Genomic DNA, 24,945 nt, shown 5'->3' on the forward strand with positions numbered 1-24,945 from the left:
TGCTGCTCTGAGCCATGGGTTTAAATGTAGAGACAAAAACAGACAAAAACCCCTCCTACTCAATTTCAATCCTCAATCCTTAATCTCTTGATTAACTTTCTTTGGATCTCAGATGATTGTAGCCTCCTGAATACTTACTTTTTACTGTAGCAGTAATTAGAATACTTTTGTGTTAATTGCATTTGGATGAATTGGAGTAGATTTTCTATATACTGTATGTAGCATTATATGTGTTATTATACTGTTTTGATTCATTGTTTGATGTACAACAATTTAATGAATTAGACACAGATTACTGGTATACACCATTCTGGATGCTCAAATATGGACAGTTGTATCACCAAACACATCTCCATCATCATGCTAATGAGTTTGCTGTACCAGGACTGATCACCAGTAATAATGGGTCTACCTGGGTACTATTCATATCTCAGAAGGTTTGAGCTCATCATATGATACTGAGACATTAGTTGGAAAAGGCACAAGACCTATAATACCCATGCATGCTACCCCTACACACCAGTGCACCACTGAGAGCATCCGGGCAACTTTACTTCCTTGTACAGAAGCAGCATGCTTCATAGATGAGTCATATTCATGAATGCGTTTCTAAATTTGTAGGATATTTAGATCAAGCAATGAAAAGTTTATATAGAGAACAATGAAAGGTATGAATACCTAGACTTTACATTTGTTTTCTCTTGTATATTTAACACAATTTATTTATTAGAGGGGGTTAAACTGCTTACATAGAATTACTTTATAGACAGAGATTTCCTGTAATTATGAATACTTTTTGTGTATCTAGATATCATGAAGCATAGCTTGACTTTCTCAGGGTTAATCATCTAAAATTATCTATGTTGGATGGCACAGTTTTACTGTTGAATAGTTATTTAGCCCAAACCCAGGGTAGAGAGGCTGAGTGAATGTGGTACAAATTCTGTGGAGGAGCTTCATGGTGTCAGAAACACTGTAGAAAGACAAAGATCCTGATTTATAATCTAGAAACACTCCAATTCTATCTGAGCTGTGGTTCATGGGGATTTGAATTTCTTCATTGTTGTGTAAAAATGTGTAACCGGAGGAGGAGCACATTAAACTCCAGGACTTTTCATTGTGTCCAAATGCACACTCATAACCACTCCCCTTCCTGCTGATGTCTTCATATGAGACTGCTATAGAAACCCCATTACTCCCAGTAAACTCCACTTCCCAGTAAGATGGCTCACACACACTCTCTGTACATAACAACTGGGAGTAATGGTTAAAGCTCTCTGGATGCTCATATATCAGTTCTTCATATCTCGTCTGCTGATTATATCTGCCATATATAGACTGCTGATAGTATGTATAGTCATATGACTGTGTCTGTGGGACGTCTCTATCAGTCACCTTTCTATTCGAATCAGACAGTTCGAGGCGTTGATGTGCCGTGTTGGGATCCAGTGTGAGCTGACAGGTATCTAAAAAAAAGGGGGAAAAAAATGTCAATGAAAATATAATTGTTCAACCCCAATTTCAGTTCACTGTAAAAGATTTGATTTGATTTGATATAAATAAGAACAGAATGTAATGAGTTACAAATTTCATAAACCCATATTTTATTCTCTATAGAACATAGAAAACATAACAAATGTATAAACTGAGAAAATGTGATATATTATAATTAAACAGAAAGAATTTTTAACTAATGAGGTTAATTGACAGCAGGTCAATAAGATGATTGGGTATAAATAGTGTATCTTTAGAGAGGCAGAGTCTCTTAGAAGTAGCTTCTTAGCGGAGCTAATTGCAAATTGTGGAACAATTTCAGAATAATGTTCCTCAACATAAAATTGCAAAACATTTAAACATCTGATCAATAACAGTACATCACATCACAGTACATTGATGCAGTATGTGGTCTGGCATTGTCATGTTGGAAAATGCAAGGTCTTCCCTAAAAGAGACAACATCTGGACGGGAGCATATGTTGTTTTAGAACTTGGATATACCTTTCAGCATTGATGGTGCCTTTCCAGATGTGTAAGCTGTCCATGCCACATGCACTCATTCAGGCTTCTGAACTGAGCGCTGATAACAACTTGGGTTATCCTTATCCTCTTTAGTCCGGATGACATGGCATCCCAGTTTTCCCAAAAGAACTTTAAAGTTTGATTAGTCTGACCACAGAACAGTTTTCCATTTTTTTAAATGAAATTGTACTATCTTTTTAAAAATCATAGACACCATGTCCTCTGGAGTATAGAGGAGAGGGACCATCTGGTTTATTATCAGCACTCAGCACTATCTAGACCTTTCATTATTTGAAAACATTTGACACATCAACGAAACGGAAAATACAACAAAAGACACATGGAACTGTTGAGCAGCCAGAATCCTGTATCAGACACATATGGTACGAAATTCCTCTCCCAAAACTTCAGCAACTGTTCTCCTCAGTTCCCAGTCTCAGTTAAAGACAGAACATATGACAGTACACAGGGGTACACAAGGCCCTGTCCCAAATTCTTTGAGATGTGTTGCAGTGATCAAATTTAAAATGGCCTTAATTATTCCTTAAATTGGTATATATTCCCATTTGATTTTTTTTAAACGGCTTACAACCATGGAGGCCATAGGCTATCAAGCGCTTCCTCTGAGGCACATCATAGCAGCCAATTGTCAGTCATTGCTGACTAATCCTCAGCAATCCCCCACATCCATGAGCTCAAAAAGATACCCATGATTGGCTACTGATGCTGATGGCTACTGATGATGTACCCACCCACCCTGAAAACAGCCAATTTTGCTCTCTTGGATCCTCTTGGTAATGGATGACTGAATAATCATCATAATTAAAACTTGCAAAAACGAGTCTTTGCTGTTGTCTGTGAATGTGTGTATCAAAAACACTTACATAATAGAAGCTCCTTTTTGCTTTGGGGTGGTAAGATCAGGACTTTCTTCACTAGGAAACAAACACAGTTACAGCAATGTTATCACAATGAGACAAATGAACACAATGTTTTTTGAAGGAATTGTGATACTTTTAAGCTGTGTTGAAAATGTGAATATTCCTAAAATTGTATAGTGATCATTGTGCTGTTAAAAAAAAAAAAAAAAAAGTTTGTTGCTCTGACTTACCTTCACTTGATATCTTCTCAAACTGTTCTTTAAAGCTTATTTGCAGCTTGTCTTGCAACTGAGACACAGAATTTACTACATCTTCAAAAGAGAGGAATGAACTGACTGTAATGGTGGGTAAATCTGCAGCTCCAGGAAGGTTCATGAGGGACTGAAAATTCTGCATAAAGACAATCATAAACAAACAAAAAAAAAGAATCGAAGAGCAAAATTATTTTAGTAAGCAATATAGCATAGCAAAAGTGTGATGCTTGTACACATAACGATGAAATCAATTGTGCGCCAGTTTATCACACAGGGAAAATAAATGATACACCACATTGTCCAATTGGGAGCCTGAGTCTGCAGTGAAGAGTGTGGAGTAACATTAACTTACCTGTTTCTTAATTGTGGACATTTCTGGGATCTACAACCTCTGATTGTTTTGGGTGTGTGAGTAATAAAAGAGCTGAGCTGAACTAAACTGGATTAAATCAAACTTTCGGAAAGCTGCAGATTTTGCCTGTTTGGGAGGTATGGACAATTTTAAATGAAATAAAAATAAAATAAAATTAAATTCTTCCCTTAGCTGTGTCCTTGAGCTGCATAAAGTCAAACAGACTGCCCAAAGCAGCTTGGAAAACCTCTTCATGCAGACATAAATCCCAGTTTTAATATCAGGAGTGTTAACCAGGGTCTTGGTTTGCTTAATCAAGACCATTTCTAACCTCGTCCTTCTCTTTAGATCTTTATTTCTAGACAATATGCTCCTAACATATATGTGAGACTGGGCTGCTTTATTTGATTACGGCCTCAGTGTTGTTACCTGGAGGAAATGGATGGAATCCTCTGTGAGTGAAAGCTCCTTAATTTCAGCATTCCTTCTCTTCAACTCTACAATCTCCTGCTCCAGTTGTTGAATGACTTCTTCTGCTTGATTCACTGCAGCTTTTTCCTGAGCTTTAATCAGTGCTGTCACCTCTGTGCATTTTTTCTCAATGGATTTGATCAGAGCGGTAAATTGCTTCTTACTTTTCTGCACTGCGGATTGTGCAGAGCGCTAGAAGGACACACACACACACACACACACACACACACACACACACACACACACACACACACACACACACACACACACACACACACACACACACACACACTAATGAGAACTTTCCCCCATTCAGTGCCAGTGAGTTTTCGACTGGGTGAACAAATAATAAAGATACTTCTATCAGCCTGACTGATGGTCTGAAAACTCACCTTGTGAGACTCCACAGCCTTTGTCAGCTCATGAAGCTCCTTTTCTCGCTCGGTGATTTTCTGCTGACATTTTGCCTGCACATCCAACAATTGTTTCTACACAGAATAAAGCATAAAGTTTATATCATTGTAGCGCTATAAAATGAACTAGATTTACAATGCAGACAGACAGTTAGAAAATTATCATTTATTATCTAAAGATAATACAATTTTTTGAAGGATGAATGGAATGACATTTTGTTTAAGTAAACTGAAATAAGTAGAACCAGTGGTGGGCGATCAGGGACAGCAAATCCTTCTCTGCTGGCCTAAACATGATCAGAAGCACTGACCTACATTTACAACCTACATTCTAATATTTGTTGCATGAAATTATATGAATTTATTCCCAACAGTTTATTCTCTTCATGTCGTAGTGTTTCTCTCGGCTGCACTGTTTCCAGTACGTGTTTGTGGATGTTAGATTTTTTTGTCCAATCAGATTTCAGCCTCTATGTGCTGCCATGTCAATCTAATCTGCCCAGAGCCTTCATAGTCAGTACTGCTGGCCTTTTTACCTTAGTTTTTATTATCAATGAGTCTGTTTCTTTAACCAGTCAGATTTCAAATTTGCCTCACAGAATAGAGTCAGCATTTTTCCGTCCTCTGATTGGTTGGTCAGAGGAAAACTGTTACAGCTCAGTTACACCTGAGTTAGACTTTTTTATGTCTACGGATAAAGAGAAATTTTTTTGGTCTCGGACATACTTAAAAAATACATTTTGAAGAAAAGCTGTAAGAGGAGGTGAGGAGGTCGGCCAACCCTGAAGCTAGCTAGCGTGTCTCAGCCCGGGAAAGAGTTTGTTCACCACTTCCAGACCAGTGAATACGAGCGATACCACTGGATTACAGCCTCTGAGGAGCGCTGCACATTATGAGTCAGCATCTCTGGTGAGTAGGTTGTATTTTATTTACATTTTCATGTTTTTGTCATGTAATTAGACAAATATTGATTCTGAACTGCTCCTGGTTATGTGGGTGCACAGAGTCTTAACTGGGTTTCTTGTTTTAGTAAAATGGTTTTCACCTCCATATGTGAAATGTCTCTCTCTCTGTAATGCCACGTGTTGTTATATTGTGTTTTTGTATTGTATTGATGGGTTCTATAATTGTGACATGATAATGGTGGATTGAGAGGTGGATTAAGTCGGGTACGTCCTCACTGAAGGCCCAGGTACCAAATGCATGGCCCACCACTAGAACAGTTAAGTAGATCATATCTTTAGAAAATTAAATATCAAATGTAAAACACACACATACACATCTGTAATACCCAAATGTAAAGTATTAAATTTTTAATTTTTTACAAAAATTAATTTTTTTTAATTTATTTAATTTTATGTAATCAATTTGATTTATTACTCAATTTGAACAATATAATAGTGTATTGCCATTCTTGTGATTTATTCTATTTTTAGAAAATATACCAAATATAATTATATATATATATATATATTTTTTTTTTCTAGTGTGTGTATGTTCATTCATGTATTAGATTATTCTTAACGTTATTTTCATACTTTATATTTATACTTATTCTTTTAATATGCTTATACTTTTTTTTTATTTATTTTTCTTTTCTTTTTCTTTTTTTATGCTTATATTCTATTTATATTTTCACATGTTGGATAGTCATAAACAAAATAACAAAATAAAATTTTTATTTGAATGTTTAGGAAGAGGGCGACAACCAGAGACCCTGAAGAGACCCTACTTGTCGAAGAAAGCTGTGATAGCGTTACCTGTATCTGAGCTCGTCCTGCTGCAGCTGATACTGTATCATGTAGTTTATGTTCATCCATAGTACACAGCATGCAGATACACTGCTGATCAGTGCGACAGTAAACCTCCAGCAGTTTGTCGTGCTGGGAGCAGATCTGCTCCTGGAGTCTTCTAGAAGCTTCCACCAGCTTGTGCTTCTTAAAGGCAGGAGATTCATAATGAGGCTGGAGGTGAGTTTCACAGAAAGACGCCAGACACACCAGACACGACTTCACTGCTTTGTCTTTTCTCCCAATGCAGTAATCGCACTCCACATCCTCAGGTCCAGCTGGACATTGAGCAGGATTTTTATCTTGGGGTCTTTTCTTCTTCAGTGTCTTCACGACTTCGGCCAGAACAGTGTTTTTACTCACAGCAGGTCTTGGAGTGAAGGTTTGTCTGCACTGAGGACAGCTATAGACTCCCTTCTGATCCTCCTGATCCCAGAAGCCATTAATGCACCGCATACAGAAACTGTGGCCACACAGAAGAGTCACTGGATCCTTGAGGAGATCCAGACAGATTGGACAAATGAACTGGTCCTGATCCACAGAAATACTCGCTTCTGCCATTTTACTGTAAAACAACTGTACTGTACACACAGTCACTTACAGCAGCAGCTCACACTTCCTGGTTCAGGTTGTAAAAGCTGTGTGGAAAACAGGCGTGTCTAAAGACGAAAAAAAGATCTAACGGATGTCCTGCACAGACCTTACAGTTGTATGCCCTCAAACTGAACAGGAAGACATTGGTTTCACTTTCATTTCTGATGAAGTGAGAGTAGAATTGCTTGGGGTGTGTGTGTGTGTGTGTGTGTGTGTGTGTGTGTGTGTGTGTGTGTGTGTGTGTGTATGTATGACACACAAAGTCACTTACTGAACAGCAGCTCAGGCTTCCTGGTTCAGTTTTTAAAAGCTGTGTGGGGGGCAGGAATCTATATAATACGCACATGAAATGTACTGACAAAGATAATAATAATAAAAGAAACATCTGCACTAAGACATAGTGTTTAGTATCAGTACACTGGGTCATTGTGGAGACCAGCTCATCTAACGCAGCATCATCACAGAGGTGGGAAGTAGTGAAGTACAAATACTTCATTGTTGCACTTAAGTAGGTTTTTCTGGTGTCAATATTTTTTCTTCACTATTTATTTTTCTAATTTTTACTTTCACTCATTACATTTTGACACAAATATCTGTACTTTCTACTTCTTACATTTTCAAAACAGACTTTATTTGGTGTCATGTTCAATATTTTTTTTCTTCTCATTCCGCACTGTTTTCAGCACATCAACCTGTTTCTTGTTATTGTCCACTGGTGTATCATTTCCTGTCTCTCACACACCACCGACGTAAGCTAATTTAAGATAAGATAAGATAAAATATACCTTTATTCGTCCCACAGTGGGGAAATTTCTTTGTTACAGCAGCAAGAAATGAAATAATAATAAATGCAAATATATAAAAGAATAGACGAATAGACATACTATAGTAAACAAGTATATACAGAACACAATGTATAAATACAAATAAGAAAAAAGTACGTATTGCAGGTAGTAGTTCACACAGGGGGTATTATTACACAGTTAAACAGTAATAACAGTGTGTATTGTGGTGACTGGTTTACTGGGAGCAGCTTTGATTGTAAAGTCTGATAGCAGCAGGGAGTAAATTCAGATACTGATGTAGGTGAGGTAAGAAGGCATGGGGTGCAATCAGTGTTCACATTAGGGATGAGTTAGATATCATAATTTTGGCTTCGGTACGATACCGTAGTTTAATACCTCAGTATTGATACTAAATCAATATCATAAGTGACAAAAAACAGCCTCAAAAGATAAGTGAATTGAAAACAATTTCAAAAAATAAAAATAATAATAAACATATCTTAATACCTTTGTATCAAAATGTAATAAAAAACCTACAGGGAACATCATGGCCGCAGTAAGTGGGGGTGCTGGGGGTGCTGCAGCACCCCCTATTGGCGAGAGAGAGATTTTTTTAAAATGTAGGCCACAATATTTTTGCACAATTTATAAATTCCTTATGAATATTTTAGGAAATGATTTTGACACACTTAGGCTATTAAGTGTATTTCGGATTTTAATTTAATTACTTTGATTATTTAAATTTTACACGCACGGGTGATTTTAGTTTGGCTTTCTCTGGCAGTGCGCAAACATAGCCTAAATGCCTTGCCCTTGTGGAAGATAAAATTAGCTCTTCATACCTTTTACAACAACATGAAGATATCAGAAAAAGAGATCGGTGGTGTCTTTCCTGCTCGTGTTCCACATCCCTCTCAAAGCGCAGAGCGGTGGGCTATAACGCGTCTTTGTGTGGAAATAGAAAACTTTTTTTTTTTTTTTTCTTTTTTTTTTTCAATTCAATTCAACTTTATTATATTATGTAAGTTACCAGTATTTACTAATATTTATTTCAATGCTTTACAGGCTTTAGTGTGTTGTTTCTTTCTTTCTTTCTTTCTTTGTTTTTTTTTTTATTTTTATTTTTATTATTTCAAAACAACCCCCCAACCACCGCAACACCGCCGGTATTTGGTCCACTACCACCGCGGTGGTAAAAAAAAAAAAAGTGCCATCGTCACAGCACTATGTTATTTTTTTTAAATGTATTCTAAATAGGCTCATAGGCTCATAGGTTTTATTGTCAAAAAATAAAAAAATTCACAGCACCACCTGTTCAAAATTACTTCCAGCGGCCCTGGGGAACATCGCTTACATGTAGAAGTTGGAGAAAAAATGTAAACTTGCCAAATGTGTTTTTCACTAATTAAAAATGTATTTCTTGTGATCCAATTAATCCCAGAGCATTTCAATAGGATTTATGTGCAGTAACTGGGTCATTCCATGATAAACAACACTCCAGATGATTCTTTGCTCTCTAAATTAGGAATGTAGCTATCAATCATTACTTTATTAATTGAGTACTCTAAAGATTATTCCTTCGATTAATCAGTTAGTAGTATGTTAGTGTTAAGATGGTTCTCACACTGGTTCACACACATTCCTTTGTCTGTTCAGTGTCTATTGGATATTTATGATGTTAGTATGTAAGGTATACAGGAAGTCTTTATCTGGGCTCACACATCTCCAGCTAGTATATCCTCTAGCCTAAACAGGAAACAGCTTTAGGTCAGCTTTCTTTCCAATGTGTATATATACGTGTCTTCTTCCTGCAATAATTCCCGAAGAAGAACATAAGCTCCATGCTGTGTGCTGTGTGTTTCTTCCCTGATATCAGAAAGGCACTACGGGCATCGCAGGTCGTATGGAAAACCTCTCCAAGAATGAAGTTTCGTTTGGGCATGATAAAAATCTAACAATCATGTATTTTCAACTTTTCAGTATATTTTATATCCAAATAAAACTGATTTTAAACACAATCTTGCTCTAATCGCTGTTCTTGGTGGACCCGATGTAGAAACCTGAGATTAAATGTTTTATAGGATTTAATGAGCAATAGATATAACACTCAAAGAGGTCCAGTGTCCAAACTCCACATGAAGTGGGATCCAATTAGCACTGGTACGTCTCTAGATGGTTCGGGATGTTTGTGGGCATCTCCTTCTTTAAAGGTCCACAATCTTCATGAGGTGGGACATGACTGGAGCTGGAGCAACCTCAGAATGCCTCGGGATGGGGAGAGAAAGAGAAGCAGTGGAGAGGAATGTGAGGAGTGTGTCTGAGCACCGAACACTGTCAGGAAGTTTAGGAGCTAAATGAGGGAATGTTCTACCAGTTTTAGTGGATTTTACACACTCTCAGTATCCAGACAGTTCATTTCCCCAAACATTCAGCTGAAATACTTTAACATGCCTCTTGTAAAACGATGTTCTTCACTAGTTGGAGATTTCTTGTTCATCCCAGAGCAGTTAACTGGGATTTAGGTGCAGTGACTGGGCAGGAAATTCCACGAAGGTCTTGTCGTAGGGTGAAGTCGGTTCCAATGAGCCGCAATCCAGACGGAATGACATGGTATTGAAGTATGGAATGGTTTTTCCACAAAGACAAGTTTTCTCCTCTTTCCTCTGCTTTATGAGAGCTTGTAGTCTCATGATATTAACCCAGCCATTAGGGGGGCACAAGCCAGTGTACTCTTAGTGCCGGTCCCAAGCCCGGGTAAATGGGGAGGGTTGCGTTAGGAAGGGCATCCAGCGTAAAACATGTGCCAAATCAAATATGCGGATCACAAATGAGAATTTCATACCGGATCGGTCGAGGCCCGGGTTAACAACGACCGCCACAGGTATCGTTAGCCGACAGGGTACCGGTGGAAATTGGGCTACTGTTGGCCGAAGGAGGAGAAGGAGAGGAGGAAGGCGTCTACAGAGACGGCAGGAAAAGGAGCAGTGTAGGAGAGTAGAGGTTCGGGTTGGTACTTTAAATGTTGGTACTATGACGGGTAAAGGGAGAGAGATAGCTGATATGATGGAGAGGAGAAAGGTAGATATGCTGTGTGTTCAGGAGACCAAGTGGAAAGGGAGTAAGGCCAGGAACATTGGAGGTGGGTTTAAACTGTTTTATCATGGTGTGGATGGGAAGAGAAATGGTGTAGGGGTGATTCTGAAGGAAGCGTACAGTAAGAGTGTAGTGGAGGTGAAGAGAGTTTCTGATAGGGTGATGATCGTGAAGGTGGAAGTTGAAGGGATGATGATAAATGTCATCAGTGCCTATGCTCCACAAGTTGGCTGTGAGATGGAGGAGAAAGAAAGATTCTGGAGTGAATTAGATGAAGTGGTAGATGGTGTACCTAGGAAAGAACGATTGGTGATTGGGGCAGACTTTAATGGGCATGTAGGTGAAGGGAACAGAGGTGATGAGGAGGTGATGGGTAGGTATGGTTTTAAGGAGAGGAATGTGGAAGGGCAGATGGTGGTAGATTTTGCTAAAAGGATGGAAATGGCAGTGGTGAACACGTATTTTAAGAAGAAGGAGGATCATAGGGTGACGTATAAGAGTGGAGGAAGGTGCACACAGGTGGATTATCTTCTGTGTAGGAGATGCAACCTGAAGGAGATTGGAGACTGTAAGGTGTTGGCGGGGGACAGTGTAGCTAGACAGCATCGGATGGTGGTCTGTAGGATGGTTTTGGAGGCGAAGAAGAAGAGGAGGAAAGTAAGGTTTGAAAGAAGAATAAGATGGTGGAAACTGAAGGAGGAAGAGTGTAGTGTGAGGTTCAGGGAAGAGGTCAGACAGGGGCTTGGTGGTGGTGAAGAGGTGCCGGATGATTGGGCAACTACTGCAGGAGTGATGAGGGAGGCAGCTAGAAAAGTACTTGGTGTGACATCTGGAAATAGAAAGCAAGACAAGGAGACGTGGTGGTGGAATGAGGAAGTGCAGGAGAGCATTAGGGGAAAGAGATTGGCAAAACAGAAGTGGGATCGACAGAGTGATAAGAAGAGTAGGCAGAAGTACAAGGAGATGCGGCAGCAGGTTAAAAGGGATGTGGCGAAAGCCAAGGAAAAGGCATATGAGGAACTGTATAAGAGGTTGGACACTAAGGAAGGAGAAAAGGATTTATACCGATTGGCCAAGCAGAGGGAACGAGCTGGGAAGGATGTACTGCAAGTTAGAGCAATAAAGGATGGAGAGGGAAATGTGTTGACTAGTGAGGAGAGTGTGTTGAGAAGATGGAGGGAGTATTTTGAGCAGCTGATGAATGAGGAAAATCAGAGAGAGAGAAGGTTGGAGGATGTGGAGTTGGTGAAGCAGGATGTAGATAGGATTAGTAAGGAGGAAGTGAGAGCAGCGATTAAGAGGATGAAGAATGGAAAGTCGGTTGGACCAGATGACATACCGGTAGAAGCGTGGAGATGTTTAGGAGAGATGGCAGTGGAGTTTTTAACCAGATTGTTTAACAGGATTCTGGAAGGGGAGAGGATGCCTGAGAAATGGAGAAGGAGTGTGCTGGTACCGATCTTTAAGCATAAGGGAGATGTGCAGACCTGCAGTAACTACAGGGGAATTAAGTTGATCAGTCACACCATGAAGTTATGGGAAATAGTAGTGGAAGCCAGGCTGAGAGAAGAGGTGACCATCTGTGAGCAACAGTATGGTTTCATGCCGAGGAAGAGCACCACAGATGCCTTATTTGCTTTGAGGATGTTGATGGAGAAGTATAGAGAAGGACAGAAGGAGCTGCATTGTGTATTTGTGGATTTAGAGAAAGCGTACGACAGGGTGCCGAGAGAGGAGTTGTGGTATTGTATGAGGAAGTCAGGTGTTCCAGAGAAGTATGTGAGGGTGGTGCAGGACATGTATGAGGACAGTGTGACGGCAGTAAAGAGTGCAGTAGGTACGACAGACTGGTTCAGGGTAAAGGTTGGACTGCATCAAGGATCGGCCCTGAGCCCTTTCCTGTTTGCAGTGGTGATGGACAGGTTGACGGACGAGGTCAGACAGGAGTCTCCCTGGACTATGATGTTTGCAGATGATATTGTGATTTGTGGTGAGAGTAGAGAGCAGGTTGAGAAGAGCCTGGAGAGGTGGAGATATGCGCTGGAGAGAAGGGGAATGAAAGTCAGTAGGAGTAAGACAGAGTACATGTGTGTGAATGAGAGGGAGGGCAGTGGAGTGATGCGGTTGCAGGGAGAAGAGGTGGAGAAGGTGGAGGAGTTCAGGTACCTGGGGTCAACAGTGCAAAGTAATGGAGAGTGTGTTAGAGAAGTAAAGAAGAGAGTGCAGGCAGGGTGGAGTGGGTGGAGAAGAGTGACAGGAGTGATTTGTGATAGTAGGGTATCTGCAAGAATGAAAGGGAAAGTTTATAGGACTGTGGTGAGACCTGCGATGTTGTATGGATTAGAGACAGTGGCATTGAGTAAAAAACAGGAGGTGGAGCTGGAGGTAGCAGAGCTGAAGATGTTGAGGTTTTCGTTGGGAGTGACGAGGATGGACAAGATTAGAAATGAGTTTATTAGAGGGACAGCACATGTAGGATGTTTTGGTGACAAGGTGAGGGAGGCGAGATTGAGATGGTTTGGACATGTGCAGAGAAGGGACATGAATTATATTGGTAGAAAAATGCTGAAGATGGAGCCACCAGGTAGGAGGAAAAGAGGAAGGCCAAGGAGGAGGTTCATGGATGTGGTGAGGGAAGACATGCAGGTAGTTGGTGTAAAAGAGGCAGATATCGAGGACAGGGTGGTATGGAGACGGATGATCCGCTGTGGCGACCCCTAATGGGAGCAGCCGAAAGAAGAAGAAGAAGAAGAAGAAGTAGTCTCATGATATTCATCTGCCGCTGACTCATCCTTTTCTCTATTTCTTCTTGATCCTCCTGCATCTTCTTCAGCAAAATCATCTCTCTCCTGCAGGTCCGTCTCTGCAACTTCAGAGCAGTCCTTCTGGACATCATTATCTTGAATTATGAAGAGTATGCCAGGCTTATTGCCCCAATAAGTCTATAGGTGGCGCCAAATCACTAGTTTTTATTATTAATAAAAATAATAATAATGATGATAATAATAATAATAATAATAATAATAATAATAATAATAATAATAATAATAATGAACACTCTAAGACATATCTTGTATTTTCTTATCTTATCTTATACCAGACTATCCTCTACATTAAAGATTCAAGATTTCTATTTGTCACATACATAATTACATGGAGAATCAAACTTAAAAAAACCAGACAAAGTATAAAATATGAGGAAATTAGAAAATAAAAGAAAATAAGAAAAGATATATAAAATATATTATATAATGATAAAGTGAAATATGCCAAATAGAAGCACATCTGCCTCACCACATCCATGAACCTCCTCCTTGGCCTTCCTCTTTTCCTTCTGCCTTGTGGTTCCACCATCAGCATTTTTCTACAGCTTCATAAACCCCCTCTGTACAAGATCAAACCATCTCAATCGCTCCTCTCTCACCTTTCTCCAAAACGTCCCACCTGCACAGTCCTTCTAATAAACGGATTTCTAATTCTGTCCATCCTCGTCACTCCTGATGGAAATTACATCATCTTCAGCTCTGCTACCTCCAGCTCCACCTCCTGTCTTTTACTCAATGCCACTGTATCTAAACTATACAACATCTCAGGTCTCACCACGGTCCTATTAACTTTCCCTTTCACTCTCACAGATACTTTTACTGGGTCACAAAAACAAATAGGCTTTAGAGACCCGTGGGAAAAGAATCATGACAGACACAAGCATGGCTTCTGAAGGATACTTTATTGTATTTTAATCATTGTTAGTGTTAAGATGGTTCTCACACTGGTTCACATACATTCCTTTGTCTGTTCAGTGTCTATAGAATATTTACGATGTTAGTATGTAAGGTATACAGGAAGTCTTTATCTGGGCTCACGTGCTTTACAAAAGATTTGCAGGACGAGCAAAAATGTATATTCAAATTTTACTTGGATAACGAGCAATAATTTGCATTGCGAACAAGGAAATTCTCCTTCCAAGCAATAACCATCCTCTCGTCTCTCCTTCCTCTCGTCTCTCCTTCCTCTCGTCTCCTTCACGCCAGCCACGATTCTCTTCAATGGTCAAGTGCAGGTTAATTTGTTTATTTTTACTTTAGATTGTGTGCTAATCATTGTTATTTGTTTCATATACATTAGACAATAAACATGATTTTATATGAATATTTTTGAATATAGCTTTCTTTATGTTTTAGTTTGAAATCATCCAAAAGTTTGAAAATGTTGACTTTTTCTTTGGCCTGAATCTTTTCCTTTATATTATTAGAATAATGATATTAAATAAATACAATTGTTTACATTAGTTGGACCCTATTTGGGTAATGCAGATGTGTATATAAGTGTGTGTGTGTGTGTGTGTGTTTGTTTGTTTGTGTGTGTATTTTTTACATTTAATATTTAATTTTCTACAGATATGATCCACATAATCACTGTACTTTGGTTATATGGATTTCTTTGATTATTAACATGACAAATGATAACAAATATCAGATAAATGTCCTCAGCGCCAAGACATAATCACTTCACAAAACTTGATTTGTGCCCAATAAGGAGAAATTCATGTCCAAAAAAACCGAGTAGACGATGAAAAACTTTTACAAGTGTATTGTAATGTATCAAGAACAACAATGCAGCTGTCCAGACTGGTATGTTTTTCTCAGGGCCTCTCTTATTTGCTTCAACATGCACCATCATGTCGTTTTTGATGACGAAATTCTGTTCGGTTTTACCACAAACCAAAAGTAACACAAACAAAACAGAGATTGAATGAAATGATCTATAATGGTTTATTCAATAGACTTTAGCCTTCCAATTAGTGTTCGGGACTCAGACACAGTCTCAGTGTTCATGTATGCTGAACGTTTCTGAGGTAAAGGAGCAGATCTGAAGGGAACATGGATACAAAATGGTTTAGTGACCTGGGATATTTGGATGCTGTCATCCCCCCACTCTCAGGTTTGTTGAGGCCACTGAGGTGGACCATCTCTTATCCCAGAGATCCCTCATGTTTTTGTTACCTTTTGGCTCTCCCTTTTATATGGTGCCATAGCAAGTCTTGCTGGAGTCCTTCCTTAAACCCTGATCACGCTGTACAGTGACTTAAAAAGTTTATAAAACAATAAGGATCATTTATAATCCTTATTTCTATCTCTATGTCACTCCTCCATTCTCCTTTTCTCTCTCTGTCGAGTTAAACATGCTTCTCAGGTACCAGTGACCAATACTCCTGTCTTTCTTCTCTTCAGATCCAATTAATGCATCCCAAATCCCTACTTCTGGATTTAGTTCTCCTCAACTGGAGACACTCTGTGTAGCTGAGAATGGTTCCACATCAAAAGATCCATGAAGTTACTGAGCAACTCGTGAACTTTGGGGATGGATTTGGATTGTAATTAATAGTAACATCCTGCTACAATGTGCTCAGTACCACACACAGTTTGCAGGAACCGTTCTGCATTTAAGCACCCATCATCAACACCTCATCAATGATAGAGATGTAATGACTGTATTCGCTGATAAAGAGTCTGGTTCCTCTAAAGTTTTCTTTCACATGCCATCTCGGGGAGTTTTTCCGTGCCACAGTCACCACTGGCTCACTTATGTGGGAAAAACTTACACTTATAAAGAAACAATTTTATAGGCACTAAACTTATAAATTCATACATTATTCATTATAGTTCATACAACTTTTATAACCTCTTTATCTGTGTAAAGATGCTTTGAGACAATTTCCATTATTAACTGAATTGGATGATTTTTTTCAGCTGCTTTGGAGCATTTTTAATCATTCCTAATATTTGCAAACCAGTGCAAAACAATGTGTACAAATAACACAACACAATAGATTTCTTGCAAAAGCCTGAACTTTTCTCAAAATCCTCAGTTCATCTCTCAAAAGTAAGTATTTGTCTCATTCCCATCAGAATGAAAAGTCCCTTTTTCATTGTTCACAAACACGATAGTCAAAATGTTATTCGTGTTTGTCAGTATGATGCACAATTTCAGTATTTCTCGGTTTGAATCACAGTGACTGAAAGTGGACAAAATTTGACTTCCTTCTATTTGGCGTTTGTGAATTCCAGCAGCAAAAATGTATTTATTTGTTTTGTACACGTGTTCGTTTGTTTCTTCGTTGTTGATCCATTTTCAGAATTTATAATTCTGCGTTTTGTCCGTTTTGTCTTTCCAACTGAAGCTTCACGAGATTCACCTTTGACCTGTTTTAGAGAACTGGTTGATCATTGGTTGATCTGATGCCTTTCCCTCGCCTTCATTAGTGACGTTCAAGATTCATCTGCACAATTCATCAATTCAACACATTTACAAAAAAGTTTAATAGAAATATTAGATGACAGATCCTGACGACTGGTTTACCAATTTTACATTCAATGACGTACACAATGAACTGATGCTGAGATGTTTTGGGGGTTAAAACTATTCAGGTGAAACCAGTATTATATATTTTGATCAACATGAACATAAACAACTGATAATGTAGGAAACAGCAGACACTCAAAAACAATATAACAATTCAAAGTAAACAGCTTGGAAAAGGCAGGTGTACAAAAACAGTGTGTGTGTGTGTGTGTGTGTGTGTGTGTGTGTGTGTGTGTGTGTGTGTGTGTGTGTGTGTGTGTAAAATCAGTGCTGCAGTGTGTTGGAATCATAGGCCTTTGGCAGCCATATTTGAAGGCGGTGGTGCTTGCTGGGAAATAGAGTTGTTTGCCAGCTGTAACCAGAGATTGTGTTACAGAATGAAAACATAAAATGAACCACTCTGAACACTGCATCCTTCAAAAAAAATAAATTAATCAAAGTGCACTTCAAGCTCAAAATTCTAAAATTACAACAAGAAATGTATTTATGTAAAATGACTATAATATAACATTTATAAATATACCACACCCCCTGGGAAAACTTTTAATTTCAATCCAAAAACAGAATTCAATTCAGGACAAACCAAATCCACAGTACAGAGTCAGTTATAAGTCAAAAAGTTTGTGACTGTAGTCAAATTTATTGGTCTCATTTCAGCAGCAGTGCTGCAGGTCAAAATAAGGTAAAATACACACATGTAATCCACATGATCAATTATCATTAAACCATGACTGTACTTAGAGAGTGTACTGAGGTGTGATATATAATATAAAGGAAATTGAGTTAGAATGATTCTTTCTTCCAATATTATTTAAAAACACACAGCACACAGATTTCATATTTACTCTGTATAGAGTATTTACTGCTTGAAATAGAGTTCATGATGACTGTTTTTATTCTGTAATAATTGCACCAGATTATAATGCCTACTTCCAAACCAAAATTGTACCATTACATGGTTTGTACTTTCAGATAATTCTTATAAAATTTAATTTTACAAGCCAGTGCACTCTAAGTGCCTGTCCCAAGCCCGGATAAATGGGAAGGGTTGCGTTAGGAAGTGTGCAGTAGGAACGACAGACTGGTTCAAGGTGGAGGTTGGACTGCATCAAGGATCGGCTTTACACCCTTTTCTGTTTGCAGTGGTGATGGACAGGTTGACGGACGAGGTCAGACAGGAGTCTCAGTGGACTATGATGTTTGCGGATGATATTGTGATTTGTGGTGAGAGTAGTGAGCAGGTTGAGAAGAGCCTGGAGAGGTGGAGGTACATGCTGGAGAGAAGGGGAATGAAAGTCAGTAGGAGTAAGACAGAGTACATGTGTGTGAATGAGAGGGAGGGCAGTGGAGGGGTGCGGTTGCAGGGAGAAGAGGTGGAGAAGGTGGATTAGTTCAGGTACCTGAGGTCAACAGTGCAAAGTAATGGAGAGTGTGTTAGAGAAGTGAAGAAAAGAGTGCAGGCAGGGTGGAGTGGGTGGAGAAGAGTGATAGCAGGAGTGATTTGCTATAGAAGAGTATCTGTGAGAGTGAAAGTTTATAGGACTGTGATGAGACCTGAGATGTTGTATGGATTAGAGACAGTGACATTGGATATGTGCAGAGGAGGGACATGGGGTATATCAGTAGGAGAATGTTGAGAATAGAGCCACCAGGAAGGAGAAAAAGAGGAAGAGCAAGGAGGAGGTTTATGGATGTGGTAAGTGAAGACATGCTGGATATACACACAAATATTTTTTTTCCCATTTACTCACAAAAAATGTTTCGCTGTTAAATTAAACCATGATTTGGAGGTAAAAGTCCACATGCATTGAAAAGCTTAAAAACAAATTCTACTTTAAATGATATAATTTGAGTGATGATCCAACCCAAACCATAAATCCGGGGTAAAGAGGTTGTGTGAATGTGGTGTCAACTCTGTGGAGAAGCTTCATGGTGTCAGAGACGCTGTAGAAGGATAGAACTCCTGCCTTGTGATCCACATACACACCTATTCTGAAGGAACTGGGTATGACTGATATTTCAGTTTTTTTGTTATTGTGCCAGAATAGCAATTCGGACGGAGATCGGAAGAGTCTCCAGGACTTATTATTGCAACCAAACACACAATTATTACTGTTTCCTTTCCTGAGGATGGTTTTATACGACACCGCTATAGAAACCTCGCAATGTCCACTGCATTCAACTTCCCAGTAACAACGTCCACTCACACGCTCGCTACACAACACCTGGAGATGAGAATCAAATCTGTCTTCATGATCAGGATACGACCGAGCTGCTGTGCTGCAGGTCACCGATGTGTTCCCTTCAGACAGACTAAGGTGTATATTAGCTGTGTTTGGATCCAGTGTCAGTCGACGCGAGTCTGATGGAACAAGAAAACATCTTTAGTATCTGATAAGAACATTAGAGTCAAAACGTTTAACTTGTGTAGTTAAAAATGTTTACAGAAACTGTTAGCATTGTGTGTGTGTGTGTGTGTGTGTGTGTGTGTGTGTGTGTGTGTGTGTGTGTGTGTGTGTGTGTCTTACATTGTAGAAAATCTTCTCTGCTTTCGGGTTGTGGGTGAGGAAATATACAGATGTTGCTCACTATTGAAACACGGTTAAAGGAAGTTTATTAAAATATGTAAAAAATGTTTTTTTTCTATGAGCTACATATAAAACATAAAAGCTATAAAACATATAAGCTATAAAAGAAATCTAGACAAGAAAAGATTATAACCACCAGCTTGGTGTGATGCATCAGTGAACAGACATTTAAAAAAAATCTAATTTCTCTGAGCTGATGGAAAAAGAAATGGCCTTATAACCCCTTTCCTGATTAGCAACAATGTGATTGCTATTGGACTCATGTTGCAGCACGGACCTTTTTGTTTGCGACACTAAATGAAGGTGAATGCAGTTTATTAAACAGACATGTGCTGGTGGTCTGAGTTACTTACTTGTTCACTCTTGAAAAAGAATAAGAGTGAAACAGTGTGTATATACGATTGTTTCCCTTGACTTCATAGATAAAGATGTTTCTTCTAGAGATGATAAAGACACCTGAGTGCTCCAAAAGGGTTCACCGGTGTTTGGATGCTAATTACACCTATTATTTTTTTACTTTGTTTCTAAATATTGGTTTGAAGTTTTTGGAGAAAAACAAATGACTACATATTAAGATCTGCTGTGTTTTTCTTATTCGTGAATAGATGTTTCTGAGGACCACACAACGTCCACGAAAGTCGTCAAACTCCAATATTCAGTGTTTAGGTACGAAATATGAGATTTTCTTCATGCTTTTTTCTTATTGTCCACAAATGGTTGAAATCGATGTCCATTACACTTCCTTATCTCTGAGGAGATTTAGAAAACTCCAGCTACATTCTTGAGCATCATTGACATAAACGTTATTGAATCCTACATTTGATTATGAGAACGATTCCTTCTTAAGAAGTTGCTGGTAAATGCTGGTGCATGATCTTCTATACTTCTATGAACATTGTGCTAAATGTATTTTATTAGTTAAAACACTTTAATCCTAGAGCTTACCTCCGTCTTTAATTTTTGCAAACTCCTCTTTAGAGTATTCTTCCACTTTCTCCCTCAAATCAGACACTGATTTTATGATTTCATCAAAAGAGAGATGGGAATTGATGGTGGGTATGAATACACTCTTAGGCACATCGTAGAAAGACTGAAAACTCTACAAGGGAGAAAGAATACAAAATGAGTGGATGGATAGACAGCATTGGGGATATATTGTCATGTAATAATAAACGTGGTGAAAAACTGGAGATTCAGAAACAGACTTGATTTGAGCAAAAGAGATGAAAAACCTTGGAAAGAAACAAGATTCGAAGATGAAGAGCACACTGATGGTATTACTTTGCATTGCTTTTCTGAATGAAGGTCCTTTAAATAAAGTATTTGTGCAGTTAGAATGTGTAATAGGGATTCAGAGCAGGGAAAATGTGGGCATTCTGGGAGTTGGAGTGCAGGGCGGCCATATTTGAAGTCTGTGGTGTCCAGCATGTGTAGCACAGAATGGCCCTAAACAACACCTTCACTATACCAAACTCTGACTTTCAATGCTGTTACCTGGAGGAAATGGACAGGATCTTGTGTGTGTGAAAGCTCTTCCATCTCAGCGTCTCTCCTCTTCAGCGCTGCAATCTCATACTCCAGGGTCTTCACGGAATCATCTGCTCGAATCGACTCGGATTTCTCCTGAGCTCTGATCAGGGCTGTCACCTCGTCGCATCTTCTCTCGATGGATTTGGTCAGCTCTGTAAAAATCCTCTCACACTCCTGCACTGCTGTTTGTGCAGAGCGCTGTTAGGAGACACACATGGTTTTTGAAGAAACCCAGATACTGAGGCACTGACTGATCATAAAACAACACTTTTAGCTCCAAACTCACCTCGTGATTGTCCATAGCATTCATCAGCTTCTCAAGCTTCTCCTCTTTCTCCTGGATTTTCTGCTTATTTTGTCCCTGCATCTTCAACAACTGCTTCTACATAGAAACACAGAAGATCCTTCATCCCATGTAATGACAGTGATTTACAATATTTGAAATAGAAAAGGGCTTGAGAACTTGTAGAGAACAGACGTGTGATACTGTTACCTGTTTCTGAGGTCTTTCTGCTGCAGCTGATACTGTATCATGTCCTTTATGTTCCTCTAACATACACAGCATGCAGATACACCTCTGGTCAGTCCGACAGTAAACCTCCAGCAGTTTGTCGTGCTGAGAGCAGATCTGCTCATGAAGATGTCTGAAGGCTTCCACCAGCTTGTGCTTCTTGAAGGCAGGAGATTCATAGTGAGGCTGGAGGTGAGTTTCACAGAAAGACGCCAGACACACCAGACACGACTTCACTGCTTTGTCTTTTCTCCCATAGCAGGAATCGCACTCCACATCCTCAGGTCCAGCTGGACATTGAGTGGAACGTGTACCTTGGTGTCCTGCCCTCCTCAGAGTCTCCATGACTTCAGCCAGAACAGTGTTTTTACTCACAGCAGGTCTTGGAGTGAAGGTTTGTCTGCACTGAGGACAGCTATAGACTCCCTTCTGATCCTCCTGATCCCAGCAGCCATTAATGCACCGCATACAGAAACTGTGTCCACACAGAATAGTCACTGGATCCTTGAGGAGATCCAGACAGATTGGACAAATGAACTGGTCCTGAAATCCGAATCCTTCTGCCATTTCACTGAAAAAAACCAAACACACACTCACAGCAGCTCACACTTCCTGGTTTGGGTTGTAAAAGCAGTGTGGAAAACAGGCGTGTCTCAAGAAAAAAATGAAAAAGACTGAACTTGGACCTCAAACTGAACAGGAACAGATTATGTTCACTTTCATTTCTGATAAAAAACAAAACAAAACAAAGCAAATGATCGTCCCACTAGGTGCAAACTAGATGGGATGGCACATAAATTATTTTAAATCTCTATAAATTTATAAATCAACAATGGTTTAATAGGTTGCAAAGAAAAAGTCTTTTAAACTTATTTCTATACGTATTTCCGTTTAACATTTAAAAGGAGTGCAAAATGTGCTTTTTTTGATACTATGCTGCCATCTACTGGCCGATAATTTTCATTACAAACGAATATTTGCAAAACAACAAATAATAATATGGTGATTTTTATAGTATTCTAATAATTATAAGGTCAATTGAATTATTTTTTTTTATTATTATTTACAACTTCGGCTTCTATACATTTATGTCACTGACCCAATTAAAAAAATGCAGCTAATGCTGTACCTGAAGATAATTTGTATTTTAATAACAGTCATCAGAAAGTAACAGTATCCAAAATATTTGATGCTTTTCAGTTAATTTTTATCATTACATGTATTTTAACTTGGAAAGTGTTTTATATTTGGAAAGACACATCTCTCTATAGAAAGTCTCCCAGGTGATGATAAATATCAGAACAAATACTAAACCATGAGGTCAAAGGAGCAAAAATCTTTCTGCTGCAATGAAGAGCACAGTGACATCCATAATTCTCAAGATATACTGAAATACAGACAGACAGACAGACAGACAGACAGACAGACAGACAGACAGACAGGTGAATAGACAGACCAAAAGACAGACAGACAGACAGATAAATAGACAGACAGACAGACAGACAGACAGACAGACAGACAGACAGACAGACAGACAGACAGACAGATAGATAGATAGATAGATAGATAGATAGATAGATAGATAGATAGATAGACAGACAGACAGACAGACCAAAAGACAGACAGACAGACAGACAGACAGATAAATAGACAGACAGACAGACAGACCGACAGACAGGTGAATAGACAGACCAAAAGACAGACAGACAGACAGACAGACAGACAGACAGACAGACAGATAGACAGATAGATAGATAGACAGATAGATAGATAGATAGATAGATAGATAGATAGATAGATAGATAGATAGACAAACAGACCAAAAGACAGACAGAAAACAGACAGACAGACAGATAGACAGATAGATAGATAGATAGATAGATAGATAGATAGATAGATAGATAGATAGATAGATAGATAGATAGACAGACAGACAGACAGACAGACAGACAGACAGACAGGAAGCCGGATAAATGGATAGATAGATTGCCAGAAAGAAAGAAAGAAAGAAAGAAAGAAAGAAAGAAAGAAAGAAAGAAAGAAAGAAAGAAAGAAAGAAGAGAAGGGGTTAAGCAGGCAGGTGCGTTTAGAAACGCTTAAGCCCCGCCTCTGATCTCTCCTGATTGGCTGAGAGCCCGTAGACGGACAGTTCTCTTTTCTCCTCTGGTCCACGTAAACACACCGTCACATATCTACAGCTCCTCGGTGCTCATTCTGACTGCTCCCGCCACGAACATTTACAGTCTGCCAGCAGAAAGAAAAATATATATATATTCAAGACCCGCGGTATTTATTCCGGTATCTTTTCCTCCTTCTTTCAGAGCCGCTAACTTTTGTAACTCGTCACTTCCGGAGACGCGTAACAATGTTGCTGTGCGCTTTTGGCCGAGGATGAAGAGGCTGAAGGCGGCACTGTGGTGGATCAGCGTCCTGCTCCTGTTGTGGTGAGAACAATTCAACATCCCTCTCGTTTATTTCATTCTTTCACATCATGGAAATAGAATGGAGTTTACAGTCTGAACTGAGAAACCACTTCCCTCTGTGCCACCTGCTAACACTGCTATTGGTAGTAGCATGTGATCTAATGGTGTGACTGGAGACTCTGGAGCTGTGGATCCACACCAGTAGATTAGATCACTTTATATTATTCAGGATATTCAGGGTCTCAGTAGTTTCCAGTGGAAGCTTGAATACTTTCCCCTGCTTGTGCTTTATAGTGATTGCAGTCCAACACTGGGTTTGGAGAGCAGAACTGATCTTCTGATTCTCTGCTCAGATGATCCAGTAGATCACAAGTCACTGTCAGAATGTAGTGTGTGTGTTGTGTTGTGTTGTGCATCTATGGGGTATGACCTCAGTATCCCCCTGCTGTAAGTGTGTGCTGTGTGTCTGGTTGTTTTACCCAAAATGATCCTGTGAGTTATTTTTTTACTACATTTAGTTCCTCAAATGTGTAAATTCTCATGAATTCCTGTATATTTCCATTAATTCCCATAAAAAGTTTACAGTTTAGAAAATTCCTGGAGTTTTGCAGCCCCAGTCGGCATTAAGGGAATATCATGAAGTGTGTGTGGAACGTGGACTTTAGCAGTGTCTGGTACGCGTGTATCTATCAGGACACGGGTAAACACGATTCTGTCGCCGGGTCATGGTTTCTCCTTCCTTGGACCACTTATGGAAGATACAAACCACCTCACAGGACCTGGTGAATCTCCGAGATGCACTGACCCGGTGGTCCGGCTGTTACGATATGACCAGTATCGAAGTCTTTTGCTTTCCTATTTTTCCTGCTTTCATCATGT

At 39.3% G+C, this 24,945-nt stretch overlaps 2 protein-coding genes and 1 long non-coding RNA gene across 8 annotated transcripts in view; 2 read left to right on the forward strand and 1 right to left on the reverse strand.

Moving 5' to 3' along the window:
- Window positions 1-244: 244 nt before the first annotated feature.
- On the reverse strand, window positions 245-22,487 carry LOC310726648 (uncharacterized protein). The gene is made up of 12 exons (XM_083542391.1): window positions 21,626-22,487; window positions 21,419-21,514; window positions 21,097-21,330; window positions 20,548-20,701; window positions 19,543-19,602; window positions 18,846-19,376; window positions 6,150-6,760; window positions 4,369-4,464; window positions 3,935-4,168; window positions 3,130-3,289; window positions 2,903-2,953; window positions 245-1,466 (listed from the first exon to the last, which is right to left on the reverse strand). Exons 1-12 carry the CDS (start codon window positions 22,208-22,210, stop codon window positions 859-861), a joined length of 3,420 nt encoding a protein of 1,139 aa, XP_083398517.1. The 5' UTR covers window positions 22,211-22,487; the 3' UTR covers window positions 245-858.
- LOC310726913 lies at window positions 15,090-15,975 on the forward strand. The gene is made up of 3 exons (XR_014533862.1): window positions 15,090-15,421; window positions 15,474-15,592; window positions 15,883-15,975. It is a non-coding gene; the product is annotated as an uncharacterized lncRNA (long non-coding RNA).
- Window positions 22,488-23,787: 1,300 nt separating the features above from the next.
- The window catches only part of LOC310726761 (SUN domain-containing ossification factor-like), a 31,929-nt gene continuing 30,771 nt past the window's right edge, over window positions 23,788-24,945 (forward strand). For 3 of the 6 annotated variants that reach the window (XM_083542612.1, XM_083542614.1, XM_083542613.1), the window contains exon 1: window positions 23,788-24,087. In XM_083542612.1, the coding sequence (XP_083398738.1) occupies window positions 24,035-24,087 (53 nt within the window). In that variant the 5' untranslated portion in view covers window positions 23,788-24,034. The remainder of the gene's footprint in view (window positions 24,088-24,945) is intronic. The other 3 variants (XM_083542615.1, XM_083542617.1, XM_083542616.1) reach the window with 1 other exon arrangement.

The sequence above is a fragment of the Silurus aristotelis genome (genome assembly GCF_946808225.1).
Source record: "Silurus aristotelis genome assembly, chromosome: 5".
Taxonomy (NCBI): Eukaryota; Metazoa; Chordata; class Actinopteri; order Siluriformes; family Siluridae; genus Silurus; species Silurus aristotelis.